Here is a 15141-nt window from a genome sequence, read left to right on the forward strand (position 1 = left end):
TCCTGTAAAAGCAAGTTTTTACCAAAAAAGCCATGTGTATTTTAAATAAGTTACACGTTGCAAAGCCAAACTTCATTCATGCATACATAATAATAGAAGATATTTATTCTCAAAATCTGAGAATCAAGAGTGCATATACTATCATTCATAAATAGATCTACACATAGTCATCTCTTCCATCCTGAATAAATCCATTGCTCACATCGTCAAAGGTAGTTTTTGAAAATTACACAACAGTCCTATATGACCATAAGATTGTCTTTGAAATTACCATCGTTACTCAGTTTTATGTGCCTCCCAAGCGTCAAGCTTTAGGATGCATTTTGTCTCATTTTCAGGATTTGCTGTGCAGTCACAAGTACTAGAAACGTACTATTACTAAAACAAAAGCCATCTTTCCTACAAATTCATTTGGTCGTGTGAGGCAAAACTTCAAAAATACATTAAATATCCTGAAACTCCTTCAAATTCCTAACAGCTAATAACAGGTTCTATAGAGTTTGGCTAGATATTTTGATATCTTAATGCAGAAACAGCACTTTAGAAGGCACACCAACACGGACACTTGGTATAGAAATACACTCACACAGGGAGAATCCAGAGTATTTCAAGTCTGGAAAACTTTCAAGGGAAGTTGAGGGAAAGTAACTAATTAAAGGAATTACAGGTGCAAAATCTATGTTACTGAACTTAAGCACTTCCTGTTTCAGCCTCTCCCTGCCCCCGTGTCACCTTGTTCAATCCTGTAAGAGTCACAGTGAACACTTCACTAGCCTTTTTTGTTTGGGACAGACATATTGGGCCAATAAACCTCACTCTCAAAAACTAAAGTCTTAGTGGTTTTTGTCTTTTTTTTTTTTTTTTTCTTTTTAACCTATCTAAAAAAGATTATTGTGATTAATAGAAAACTGCTGGCTGGGGCAGATTATTATTCCGAAAGATTAATCTTCCAAAAGATTAATTAACTTTCACCCAGATTTCACGCCTTTCCATGTAACTTATGCAGGCCAATGACATGAGTTCTATGATGTCAGTGCACTTTGAGATACACTCATGGGCAAGGCATTGTTAATAGTTATCTCTTGTCTTGTCTGACATCGCACCATTGCCAGGATTGCCCTCCGAAACCTGTAAAGGACAAGAAAGGAAAAGCAGAAAGATCGTTAGCTGGAGAGCCAAATACAAAAGAAAAACTGAATAAGCTGGCCATAAGTATTACAACAGTTTTCAATTTTAGTAAAACTTACTTAATAAAAAATGTGTACTTGGAATTCAGAAGGACCTGAGTCTTTTTCACTTCCACGTACAGGAATAACTCAGTTAAGCTCTGTATCTCTTCTACAACAGAGGTTGCAGCAGCTTTTGCTTGTGCCAGGACAGCGTATAGCCACGACAAAGATGAACTTACAGAACAGGGTAAAAATGAGATAGTTTTTCATTGACTCAGCAGGATCAGATAAGGTCGCCCAAGCTCTGGTAGTAGAAAAAGGAAGCATGCCTCCTTGCAAAACCCAGTTCCCAGTCAGAGGTGCTGGGTTGGTTAGAGCATTTGATATGCTTGCTTAAAACAGAAGAATAGACTTCACTGATTTACTTTAACGAAAAGTGTCAATCCATCCTAATCAGTCAGAATATGACACATCCCAAATCAAGCAAGGAAATCCACAGAAGTTACATGTCACTAAGCCGACACACATTTTGGTCACAGTCATTAAAACCAGTCTACTGCTGATACAACCCAAATTCCATGAGTGCCTTTGAGAAACCACAAAGGGACTTTCAAAACTGTCTTACAAAAGCTTCACTAATGTCTTTAAAATCTTTATCAATTCAATAAGTTCTGATGATGATCAAAACAATTTCTTTTAGACTTTCCTGTTCAAAAGGTCATCTTTGGTAAATCAACAGTGGCTTACCCTTTGATCCCTTCACTAATCAGTTTGTCACATGCTACAGATGATCATTCCATAGTTATACGATATGCTAAAATCATGAAGTAGACTGGTACTAAATTAGGAGCACTTACTTTTTGTTTGCAATTACATAAATGCAGGGATTATAGAATGTGGAAGATTTTGCAAACAGAGGAGCTATGATGGCCATTGCAGGAGAAATTGTCTTTGGATCTCCAAAGGAAGACCATAAACACACAACAGAATACGGAGACCATGCCACCAAGAACATTACAATCATCACAACAGACATCTGTAAAACAAGAGGAACATAGCCCATATTACCTGAAGATTACGTCCTCACAACCTAACCTCAAAAGCACATGCACCTGTGTGAAAATAGAGCTATCCAGAACCAAATAACAACACATAAACAAGCACACCTGACAAATTCTGACAGGTTATACTGGAATCTCACTTAGGGGATTTAATATCTCATCACACTGCCATTTATTTTGGCATGCTGTTATTTCATTATATACAATCATCCCTCACAGTCAGCACTACTGATTATGTTAAATCTGGCCATCAAAAGTTTACATGGCCAGAGAGGACTCCAGAAAGGATTTCACACATGAATTATGACCACCACTTCAGAGCTGGAAATGCACTGCAAGCTATCAACAAATCCCCTCCTTCAAACTGCAGGTTACCTTAGCTGTATTATTGTTTTTATTATCATACATATCTGAAGAGCTGCAGTCTGATATCCACCAGAGGATGGCTATCCATCCCTATGAAAAGAAAATGCTACATTTACAAATGGTCAGGTAATCAACACGATCTGAGCCATAGGAGACATCAACTTTGAAACAAATCACCTTAGTTTAACTACTTCCTAGCTCCTTCCTCTGTTTTCTGTTCAGGTGTAAACAACCTGAAATCAATTTTCTGACCTTGCTAGTGAAAAGATGATAAAACTGCTTCCTGAAGACAAAATGCTCTATCAGAATGACAGATTCCCTTTCAAAATAGACTTGACACAGACATCAACAAAAAGAAGTTCCAATATAACCTCTTTTTGCCATTCTGAAGAGCCCAAGTAGAAGGAATCCAGCAAAAACCAGGTCACACTGGGATGTTACTACAAACAATAAATATGAACAGAGAGAAAAATCTAAGCCAAACAACCAACCTAATAAAAATGTTTCATAAGGCTTAACTACAGAACAGTTAAATAAAAGAAAGTAAATTTTCCAGGACACAAAGATTCAGTTCCGTATACTTAAGGAACCCAGAAGTGTCTGCTTGGTTTAATGAAATGTGATAGCCATGCTCAAGCATCATACTGAGGAGAGATCTGAGCAGTCATCTGTCATCTTTGCCTGCCTGCCAGAGAGACCAATGTGGGCACGCTGGGGCTCACACCCCAGAACACACCATGCCACAGCTAGAACTAAACAGCAACAAACTGGGGGTACTGGGAGAGCAGGAGAGGAATCAACCAGGACAGACTTTCCTGGCTTTTGTCAGGAACATGAATCAGTAATGGAAATCTTGAATTAATCAAGAGGACAAAACAAATCACTAGAAAACAAAACAAAACTGCAGGGCTCTCTGTATGTACAGGATTCCCTAGTGTATTTTACCTTTACCCTAATTCACTCTTTCCATGATAAACAAAATGAGAAAAAAGAAGTAAACAGCTACTTTATATGAGTTGTCCTAGAGCATAACCAATAAACGAGCAGTGACTCTCTCCACAGAAGATTCCTATTTAAATGCAAATGCAATACCTACTGATAATAATATAAAGAAAGAATGCTTTTGTCTAAAAGTTTGTTTGGTGCATAGAAAGCTTAGAAGATGCTAATCTGTGAAAAAGCAAGCAGTCCAGTTCTAAAGAAGGACACTGCTTAATTCCAAAGCGTCAATCTTTTTCTCTCCTTTTTTTAAAAAGTTAAAGCTCTCTTCAACTGCAAAAACAGGAAAAATGCATTTTCTTCACAAATGTGAGTCTAAATTTATAACTGAATCCTCAGTTTCAAGCATTCTGAAAGTTCTTCAGAGGAGCAAAATGCTCAAATTATTATCTTTAGGTAAAAATACCATTTTTCAAAGTTTAGCGATGAGAAAGTCTTCCCAGGAATGTTACGTTTGCATTGATAAGTAATTCAAAAGCATAGGTACACACTCTTCCGTCCAATTCTCTCCTACTTTTTTTATCATGCCTAACCATAAATCATACCTTTACACAAAATCAAAGGAGCTCAAGAACTTCAAGGTTCCTCAAGGACTTTTATACATTAAAAGAATGTCAACCTTCCAAGGCAGGATGTATCATTTTATGCCATAACTCACACTTACTACTGTTTACGTAAGAAAGAGATAAGTTCAACAGACTAAAAAGAACAAGGAGTCAGAATCACACAGCTCAGGACCTTAGAAATGCACTTTAATTTCTAGGCCATTAGTTCAAGCCAGAGCTGACCAAACCATTTCAGACCAGATACACCCGTGGACCTAGCAGAAAGCCTAAGGACTCCGCAGACACAGAGAGTAAAAGTCCTTCTAGGACATCTCTGACGTGCATTTCTATGTAATGACAGAGGGCAGAGGCAAGGAAAATTCACGTTGTTCTCGGACTTCAAAGTAACTATTCATCTGGAAAGACTATTATGCCAAAAGTAAAGATTCTAGTGTTTTAAGTCAAGCCAAGAGTTTTCAGCAAGGCTAAAATTCAGTTAATATTTAGTATGAAAGGAAAAGGGGGAATGTAGGAAACAGAAGTGCTTAAAAGGTTCCTTTGCCTCCAAGATTTTAACACAAAAGAACATGCTTAAAACAAAACATGGCCTCATTTACCATACCTTTGTGACATCTACTTGGTCAGACCAATCTATGTTGATGCTCTCCAGGCAGTTACTGCTGGCACATTGTTTCATTGTCCGGGAAACGTTGTAATAACAGTAAAACATGACTGTTAAGGGTACAACAAAATTAACAGCAATTACACTCATTGTGTAGGAAACAAAGGACCTGATAAGACAGAAAAACAAAACACAGTAACTTACAAATAGCCATCCAGGAAAAGTTACTACAGAATTTGATATTTTGATTTGATTATGAAATTTTAAAACAAGCTTTTAAAGAATTAGGAAAATTTTCTTCAGCCTTATTTTTTCTATTAGCAACTACAAGCCTTGCAGTTTTCAAGCATGGCTCAATTCCTATGTTTTTTCTAGACTCAGTCTATATTATTTCCATTGTTTTAAAATTATTTTTATAAATTAGGCTTCATACTTCAGAAAGAAGTAGTTATGCTCATATAGTGGTGAATTAAATGATTTTAACCTCCAATGAGACAGCAAATTTAAAAGAAAAGGTGAAGGGGAATCTTACACATCATTTTTCCTCCAATTTACTGTGCAAGTTGCTCCAGTTGGATCCGGAGCGTAGCTAGCCCAGCCTACAGTAGGCATGGAAGCCCAAAAGACTGCATTTATCCAAGCAGCAAGGATTAGAGTGGCATAGCTACGGGCAGTCATTCTTCTTCCTGTGGCCAAGCACATACAATCACAAACCATTGTCATCTTTTGCTGCTTTCCTGTGTTATATTTGAACAATAAGTGGCTTCCAGCAAGCACATACCAGGTTAATAATGATCCTTTCAAAGGCCTACACTCCCAAACACTGTAGCATACCTTTTTCGTGCTGATGAATGACATCTCAAGCTTTCCAGCCTTAAACACCATTTAAATACCATCACCCATTGCAACTCACAGCATTCAGGCAATACCTGATCCTAACCTCGAGCCAAAAAGTTTATTACGTAGCACTGCATTCAAGTACATCTTTGCATACTTGCGGGGGAGGAATTAACTGTTACAATACAGCTGTAACAGAGAAGAGAGAAAAACATCCCATACTGTGTTAAGACTAGAGGCACACACCAGCTTGACAGTGGTCAAAACCTCCCACAGCTAGAGGCTTTTCACGTGCTTCTCTAAATGGATGTGTTTAAAGACTGGAAACAGTGATGAAAATGCAACTTATAAACAGAATAACAGCCTAATTGTGAAATTTTTCACTTTCACAAGCAGTACCATCCACACCAACCAGACAACTTATTTAACTAAGTACTGTAGGATCATGCCCTAAATTCAATTTATGCCCAGCACTGTAATTCTGGAGTTATTAATGAGAAAACAATACAATTAGATACTTATTTCATAGAAGCCCAACAGTGAGCCATTTTTGACCATAAGTACAGTACCTATATCAGGCCTGCAGATTGTCAGATAACGGTCAACTGCAACAACAGTGAGCAAACCAATACTTGCCATCCCAAAAAAGATATTTAATGCAGCATAGATCTGAAATTAAAACAAACAAAAAAATCCTTTCTGAGAAATCTTTCAAAGGTACAAGTACAAATTTGTGGACTGAATCAAAGGCACTATGACACATGACATTCAGCCAGTGTTCTCTTCCATAAGCAAGGTACTGAACTAATTCAAAATAGGCAATTTGGAGCTGGCTTATTTAAAATTAAACATTTCAAAAGCAACCTGCTCATGTGCACATCAGAAATCCTAAAGACAGTAGTCTAAAAAGCAAACACCATACTTCAATAAGTAAATTTCGAGATTCAGAGACAAAGAGTTTGGAGGTTGGGGGGAGGGGAGTTCAATTAATGTTTTCAACATATGTTAAAGAAACCTGAAGAGCATTTGACTCATTGAAAAAGTTATGGCTTTAGCAAATGTGAGGTTCTGAATTGTCACTCTCTCCTCTATTGTATAACTACACTTAATTCACAGATATGGTACATGGATTTTCCCCATCGGACTCCATTTTTACACGTGTCAGATCTACTACGCTGACATATGCTGCAATCCCAACGTGCTCTAAATGTGTCTGCCCAGTCATCCCACGGACAGCCTGACCGGGAAGGATGACTGGGAGGGCTGTGGTACCACTGGCACCCCCAAAATAGAGCCCTGTGCCAGACCACATGCTACCAGACATTATGATGGAACTACATGACATTTAGCCATCTCAGTTCACATGATTCATTTGGTTTAGGTTGACAGGAGTTGTACTTCAAGGGATCTTTACTCCCAAAGCATCGGTAGTGAGATTTCACATCAACTTCAACCCACTACAAGTCAGTTTAGATCAAAAGATGTTAAAAGTGAAGCTTCCTGTCAAACAGTGACTGAATTTTGAGCTTGAAATAACTGTGTTTTCAGGCAAGGGATGTCAGATTGTTATAAACATCCATTATGTAAAGGTCCACAATGTACAGTGTTGCAAATATTTTCCTTGAGTCACATTTTCAGCATACACCTTCACACTACTATTAATTTTCCTGGGCACCTAAGCCCAACAGTCTTTAAAAAAGTAGATTTAAATCACTGTACACAGTGAGCAAAGGGCACCATCTCTCTGCTATCAAAGTATGATTTTTCAGTCAATCTATTTTTAAAAGCAAACAGCTATTAAAATTAGCCTAAATCTTAAATGGAGACCAATAGCCTTGCAGGCCTTCATATTGGATATCCTAACAGTCCCATCCAAAAGAACATGTATTTGCCAAGCAGAACTCATTAAGATCTGTCAAGATTATCATCAAAACAGTAGCCACATCCAAAGTCTTTTAACTATCAAGTCATCAAATGTGCATGTGCTACTATAAAACATTTTCATTTGGGGATTCAATTTCCTAAACTTGCTTACAGCTATTTCAAAATCTTTAGTTGATAAATATAAGGTTACATTTTAATGTTTTCAGATTATAAATATAAGTTTGGAATCAAATTCACACCAAATCCTACACCCAGAAATTGCTGACATTACAGAACATCAGCTTCAGGTCTAGAGTCAAATTTTGCATCTCTAGCTTATCTCTTAAAAGAACTAATAACAGGTAGAGCTACTACTTATTTCTCAGCTTGCTTTTAAGTGCTCAAAACTTTCTCTCTGACTGAATTGCAATACCTGGCATCCAGTATATCCAAATTTCCAGCTTCCATGCAGGTCTGAAGCAGCAGACATGGGGTAACCAATGCCACTAACACCAATGTCAGTAAAAGCCAAGTTGATAATAATTGCGTTGGTTGCTGTCCGAAGCTCTTTGTACTTAACAAAGATGCCTAACACAACAATGTTACTGAAAATGCTTATCACTCCTGTAGAAACAGAAAAAGGGAAATTTTACAAAAGATGCACACCAGCCAGTAATATACATGTAGAAGAAAATGCAGCCTATTGACATCTAAGTCCTAAACAAGTTTTATTTTCAATCAAGCACAATTTTGCAAAGAGGACAGACACCTGAAAAGGAGAAAAAAACCTTTTCCAATTAGATAACTTGCACTTGGATTTAGTAAGGGACAAAAGCGAGTGTTTTTCTCAACCTGGGACTTCTGATGCAATGACAACAAGCATAGCAGAAATTCAAAAGCATCTAGGCTTACAATTCAAACACTCTGGCCACCAAGTACAGTGCTGTCTTCCATGGCAAAAAAGAGTGCAGGCTGGTGACTGGCTAAAAAAAGTGAGCCTTATGATTCACCTGATCTAGCAGAAGGCCCCTGCCACACCTGAGATTTTCCTTTCTCAGCAGAGAATGCATTCAGACAATAATCCTGGGCAAAAGGAATATAGAAGCTTTGACTTTGCTACCATTATTCTAGCCAGACTAACTCCCTCTCTGCTCATGAGGTCCCAGTTCTTTGCAAGCATCAGAGTTGACTCAGGTTGCTGCAAATGGTGTTTTCTAAGGCTTGTCAAATGGTCTGAAGATCTGCACAGCCTGCCACAGTGGCAGCTCTTCCCTCCACCTGACAAGCTCTGGGGCTGTGTCATGGCCACGGTAAAAGTCCAGCTGTGCACTGAACTTGCTCCTGCCTCGCTAACCTGTGTATTTTTAAACCTCTTTGACCTGGCTTGACTCAAACTGTGCCTGAAGTCTATTATTAGGCAAGCCAAGAAAAGGCCAGTAGACAAAGAGTTGTAATAAAGAAATACAGTACTAAAGCTAAAATGTACATTCTCCTCTCTTGGTGTCCAGTCCCTCTGGAATTTACTTTGGACTTAACAATGCTCTCCAAGGCATCCAGGACACTCTTCACGACCCTATGCATCAGCAAGCTTTTTCTGATCCTGGTGACCTGTATTAAAACCTCCAGATCCTGCTTTTCTCCTGCTATTCCTCTTTCCTAGCCAAATCCCACTGCATGGCTCTTGCAGTGAGTTTACATGGCACTCCCACAGAACGGGAGGGTTTTGCTGTGGTTTTATTCTTTTCAGACTCTAGTCTGTTGCAGATATATCCAGAGCAAACTCCCATCTTCTAGACTTTTACTAACCTACTATTACTAGACAGCTATTAAGGTTAAAAACTCCCCCTCACACCTCAGCAGAGAAAGACACGCAGCCCTTACCAACAGAAAATTCCAACATGTTCTAGCAAACACAGCCATTAAAAAAATAGCTTGCAAATAACAACAGGAATTTGTAAGAGTCATCCATAGATCCCTTAGTCTGGCACAGCTGTTACAGTATCACTGAACCAAATCCTAAACTTACAAACACTTGTATAGCCTGGGCACCTTAAATTACAAGTGCATAGTGGAATGCTATTTTGGTAAAAGCCTAACAACACATTATCCATGGAAATGCCCCTCAGAATTTTTATTTTTTTTTTTTTTTTTACTTTAAAAGTTTGACCTATGAATCAAAACACTGTACTTTTCATCGTCACAGATCTGAGGGATAGTTCTGCAAGGAGTTTGAGTGAATGGCTGTCATACTGAATGTGGACTTCTGAAAACAGACCCATGTTCTTTCACAGTCACTGCCCATCCTGCTCTGGTCCCCCAGCAACCCATCACCCTCACTGATGGGATTTCTGCTCCTCTATTGGCTCCACCAAAGACCTGACACACAGAGCTTACTTTTTGCCGACACGCCTCTGTGGAAAGGGCAATAGGGTTTTTAAGTATTATACGATGTTCTTCCACCTGTCACTGTCAATGCTGCAGCCCAGTTAAAAATCTCTAACATCAGTTTCAGTCTGACTACAAACACGCTGCAGTTCAAACAATAACCTCAAATCAGCAGGATTAGAAAACCTGAGGGCAATAATCAGTTTCAAGCACTTCAACTCTACAGTTGAATTTTGAAGACTTTAACTAGTATTAATATGGAAATTCCTTCAAATCATGGAAAGTCCTGTGGACTTCATCACTGGCAGTCCACAGGAACACAATCCATAGATGTATAAATATCAGCACACACCCCGGTGCATCAAACTGAGGCAGATATTTCTAGGGTCAAATACACATCAGAAGTACCATCTGAACCACTATGCTCAGCAAGAGCTATGTTAATACCACGACAGATATGAAAAAGGGCAGAAGGAAAGCCAGTGCAATCATAACAACATCCATAAAAATATAACAAAGATGATACTTTGGATAATGGACACTAGGGACACCACCAATTCTTCAGCTCTTAAAGGGAGTTTCTCCATTTCAAATATGTAAATTGGTACCTTTTTATTATACCTATAACTCATAGAAGAAGTTGCACTGCAACATTTTACTAATCAGTACCAACCTCCTACCTAACAGAAGCTCTCTTAACAGATTCAGTAATTTTAAAATCAAATGAGACAAAATGATAATTAATCCTTGCCTATCTCTCTTTCCATTCTCTTTTTAAAACCACCAAGCATGTCTGTTCTCAGGTGCAAGTCTCTTGCTTAGTACATAAAACACACCTTAAAGATTACATTGGAGGTGCACAGCCACATAGATGCCACCAGCTATCATATTCATATATTCACACATTTCAGGAATGATACTGCGATGCCATGAGCCCCTAAAATGAACAAAAGGGGGGAGCTGGGGATCCAATCTGAAACCAACACCATAGTAAAAGTGCTCTCAGCGCTGGTTCTGTCAGCTCTCCCGTTGACAGGCAGTACGTCATCTCTTGGGAAAAAGGAAGCAAAATAGAATTACATGTTTATAAAACAGTACAGCCTTCTTATGAGGCATGCTTGAACAGATACTACAGCTACCAAGAATGAAATCAGAAATACAACAGGACTGTAAACTCATATCCTCAGGGTGAGGGAAGGATCGTGTCAGACACACCTAAATTTAGTGCTTCAGAGCCCAATCTTAAAATGAAGTTGGGGGGGGGACATGACACACCAAACCAGGGAAGAGAAAGTGGAAATTGCTAAACCTATATTCATTAAAAATTTCAGCACCACTAAAACAAATTAAAGAGCCAAAGTAAAAAAAAAAAAAAAAATGTTCTGGGGAGCAAAATGTAAGAAAGAAGATGGATTCCATCTTGAACAAAGTGAGAAAAAACATGTCGATTCAAGACATGCTCTCTTCCCTGTTTCTGAGAATCAGGTCAAGTAGAACAAAGTTTCTGCATTTCTTAGAGGGTAGGGAGTGCAGACCAAGCCAAGACTTTCAGCAACCTGAAACTGTCAGCTGGGACAAACTCATGTGATTCAGAAAAAAGCACACCGATGCTGCCAGTTGGCCTATGAAACACTGTAGGGTTAGACAGCTATTCCCATATTTCTTCCATTAAACCTTGTAGTTTTGTCAAGATGCAGATAAAAACATCACGACCTGATCAAGAGCAGAAGAATTTCTTATATTCCTTCTTCTCAAGGAAGCAACAAAAACTAAAGGCAGATCAAATGCAAATTCAAGCCTTAACAGAGTTAAGCAATACACATAGTAGCATGAAAACAATGTATAACACGGAATTTACTTTTCCAGTTAGCATTTTAAAATGATACCAGAGCATTTCACCATTATAAACTGAAGGATATCCATGAGACAGTACTGCTTCCTGCAGCCTGAGTATCCCTGTTGTCATCACTAAAATTAATACAGACCACTGTAGCCTGCAATACTTATCAATGACTTCCTTCTCAGAAAACAAAGCAATTATTTGTAAAAAGCATTCAAACTTTTTAAAAGCAGCATAATGATGAACACCGTACCTGTACTTCATTCTTATTCTTAGACATCTGCTTATTAATACAGCTTAAATTTTCCAGATGTGAGATTTGCCATGGTAAGGCATTTGCAAAGCAATCAATCATACTTTCAAAGACGTTATAGACCCAACTGTCAAAAACATTCCTCATTAAGAAAGCAAAGTCCAAGCTACAGGTGCAAATTTACTAGACTCCCCCAATTATAATAACAAAAAAACCCAACCAACAACCAACAAATAAACCACAAAGTATTAAAAAAAAAAAAAACAAAAAAAACCAAACCCCAAGCATTTAATTTCCCTGCAAGATTAAGAAAGAAGAGCTGGGTTGATTCTGGTTAATCCCATTGATCAGACGATAGCTTTGATCCCTAACACCATGCGGTCAAACTATCTGAAAAGACCACCTTTTACATACAATGTAATCAATTTTAAGTAAAAAACACAACAAGTATCATTCATATTTGCAGCACCTAATAGATCCAGTTACCTGCAAATAATGTAGCAGTACTGCAGCACTGCATCTAGTCTTCCAATACTTGACCATCATCTACATCATCTACAGCTTCTTAACAAGTCTACTGATCTGTGTAGCTGTTCTACCGATTTCTCTAAAAAACTGAAATAAATTACTGCCTTTGCATTCAAAAATACCCTTTTTACCAGAACAGCAATTTGATACTTACTACTTCAGATGATAAGTACCAGATACGCTAAATAAAATGTGGCCATCAGCAATACTATTTCATACAAACTTAAAGTACATTAATATTTTAAAGTAGTTTAAAAGCTAATGATAACACAGAAAATATATGGTATAGTCTATGAATAAAGTATTTATAAATGGATTTAATTTTCCATAATAAAGGTATAAAAGGCCTATATTTCAACACAGTAGGTTTCAGTATTTGGTCAGTGCTATAGCACTCTGCTTCAGAAAAACATTACTGAAGCAGCTGTGGTTGTAACAATGAGAAAGTTTTCAAGGAAGAAAAAAAGAATTCCATAATCATTCAGGTTTAGCCAAAGGCCATTGCAGTCACAGGCAACAAACACGATGTCAAGCCTTCCAGCATGCTTTTTCTAACATGTGTCATCGGTGAAAAATACAGCTGCAACTGGAGTCTGCTCTTCTCTGATTAATGACCAGCTCCCTCCCTCTAAGTCACATTCCAACCCTTCCCCTTACATCCCCCTAACAGACACCCGCTCACATGCTCAGACTACACATATATTACTACGAACATGTGGCCCAAGAGAAATCTCAAGATAGCTTCGAGCACATCACAGAAAAATGCAAGATGTGACAGCTATGCCTTATTTTTATCTCTTCTGCAAGCTGGCAGAAATTAATTCTCACTCTCTTCTATAATTACATATCAACAAAATATATTTTTCGAGACACAATGCTGCCTTCAAATATAGAGCAGAAAACTTAGACATTTCTGCACACTTCAGTCAGCCTGCTGATTGCTAACTTGTCAGGAAACTATGGAGAAAAAGTGATCAGACATTTGTGTAATACAAAATGAAATACCATCGGTGGTACTATACAAAAAGAGCATTCAGATCTACGGTTCTATTTTAAAAAGTTATGCAACAATTTGCCAAGGCCCATACCTGCTGTTATTAAGTAAGCTGCAACTATGTTGTGCTCGGTCTGTGTAAAGGCTGAATGAGCTTCATTGTCACTTTCTGAGGAATTGGATGAATCATTCCAATGCATTTTGGACAAAAGAGACTGGCGTCTATCCTCTGCAATAATTCATCAAGACGATGAAACACTACAAAACCCTGCCAGGCAAATTCTTTCATTATTCAACAGACTCACTGAACAATTAAAAAAAGGGGGGTAGAGGGGAGTTGCCCCCACCATTGACAGCCTCCAAGCACGATTTAATTGGTCTAAAGTGCAAAGAAGTTTACGCTCCCAATCTATGCAGGAGATTGTTAATTAAAACAAAGAGCAGCACAGAGCTGCGTACATTTCCAACAGTATGCTTAAACTTCATTCTTACTGCTAAAGAGATTAACTGTCACATGCCCCCAAACTTTTTCCTTCAAACCTCTTGTGCAATGCTTTGGAAACCTTAACAAAAGTTGGCTCAGGTCAGTTGGTCATCAGCCTGGCTTGGAATTAATTCCCATCATCACAGCGAACACACAAAACCACAGCACAACATAAAGACACAAATGTAAATTTCTTTAAAAAGCAGGATACACTTACACTAAAGTCCATTCAGTCAAATCCTTAAAGACCTACTTCTTCAAGATTCTTAGTTTGATTTAAACTCTTAAGCTGAGGTAGACACAAGAACACAGTCCAGAATTTTTCTAAAGCGAAGCACGACTTTCAGAAAACCCAATTGCTACATTTCTAAAATAGCCTGATCTGCAGAAAATGGTTTTGAATCTGCCTTACAAGTCTGAACACCCTCCCTCTCCTGAACACATACATGTAAGGTTACTTTCGGCAAATTTACCTAAGCATGTTACTGGGCAGAAAATTTTTAGGCATTTTCCAAAGCCTTGTGCAGCAGAAGCTCAAGTTTTCTTCTCTGCAATGACAAAGCAGCAGCACACCAAAGTAAAGACCTTTTACAAAATCCTGCATAAATATTAGCTGCAGTAAGCCCTTGCCCAAAGAGCTCATATGCAGTATCAGTGTAAGTAATCAAAGGTGTTTCCTACCAGTTCCCCTTCATACAGTTTTTGTCTCGTTTTGTACTCAGACTGGGTATAAAAGTGACAAGGATGAGCAACCAGTGGTTCTTCAGTTGTCTGTGGTTGACAGGCAGCCCAAGCAGGCTCCCTGGCTAGGGCTGTGTCTTCTGAGCAGCAGTAAGGGTGTAGGGACACAGGCAGTATTGAGGCATAAAGCCATCCCACAGAAAGGAAGCATACCTGAAGAGTGCTCTCTAACCCATGAAACACTCACAGAGCATTCCCTCCCACTCCTCAGCTTTCCAGAACAGACATCCTGCATCTTTCACCCATTCGAATCTAAAGGTAAGAAAATTTTGATATAAAACTTGTGCAGTCACAACATTTAGTCATCATTACTACAGATGATCATGTGTTACAGTTCTACCAGGAAACATTTTCTTTAATGCCACAGATCTAGACTCACAGTTCTCAGAGTACTTGTTTTATTACGGTATTTTTCCTGTCAGAAGAGGATTAGGCAGGAAAAGGGTGGGAGGGT

At 38.4% G+C, this 15141-nt stretch overlaps 1 protein-coding gene across 1 annotated transcript; it reads right to left on the reverse strand.

Annotated features, from left to right (window-relative positions):
• Positions 1–1001: 1001 nt before the first annotated feature.
• Positions 1002–15069, reverse strand: RRH (retinal pigment epithelium-derived rhodopsin homolog). The gene is made up of 7 exons (XM_010307205.2): positions 13557–15069; positions 7896–8086; positions 6169–6268; positions 5295–5448; positions 4763–4931; positions 2027–2205; positions 1002–1128 (listed from the first exon to the last, which is right to left on the reverse strand). Exons 1-7 carry the CDS (start codon positions 13660–13662, stop codon positions 1023–1025), a joined length of 1005 nt encoding a protein of 334 aa, XP_010305507.1. The 5' UTR covers positions 13663–15069; the 3' UTR covers positions 1002–1022.
• Between the last annotated feature and the right edge of the window lie 72 nt (positions 15070–15141).

The sequence above is a fragment of the Balearica regulorum genome, chromosome 4, assembly GCF_011004875.1.
Source record: "Balearica regulorum gibbericeps isolate bBalReg1 chromosome 4, bBalReg1.pri, whole genome shotgun sequence".
Taxonomy (NCBI): domain Eukaryota; kingdom Metazoa; phylum Chordata; class Aves; order Gruiformes; family Gruidae; genus Balearica; species Balearica regulorum.

What these genes read in the sequence shown, in the direction of transcription:
- RRH (XM_010307205.2), bottom strand. Translation starts at nt 13,662, where the DNA reads ATGCATTGGAATGATTCATCCAATTCCTCAGAAAGTGACAATGAAGCT. An exon ending in AATTGGAGGAAAAATGATGT is followed by an intron (nt 4,932 to 5,294) that starts GTAAGATTCCCC and finishes CTGTCTTATCAG; the next exon opens with GTCCTTTGTTTCCTACACAA. An exon ending in TATGTAATTGCAAACAAAAA is followed by an intron (nt 1,129 to 2,026) that starts GTAAGTGCTCCT and finishes TGTCCTTTACAG; the next exon opens with GTTTCGGAGGGCAATCCTGG.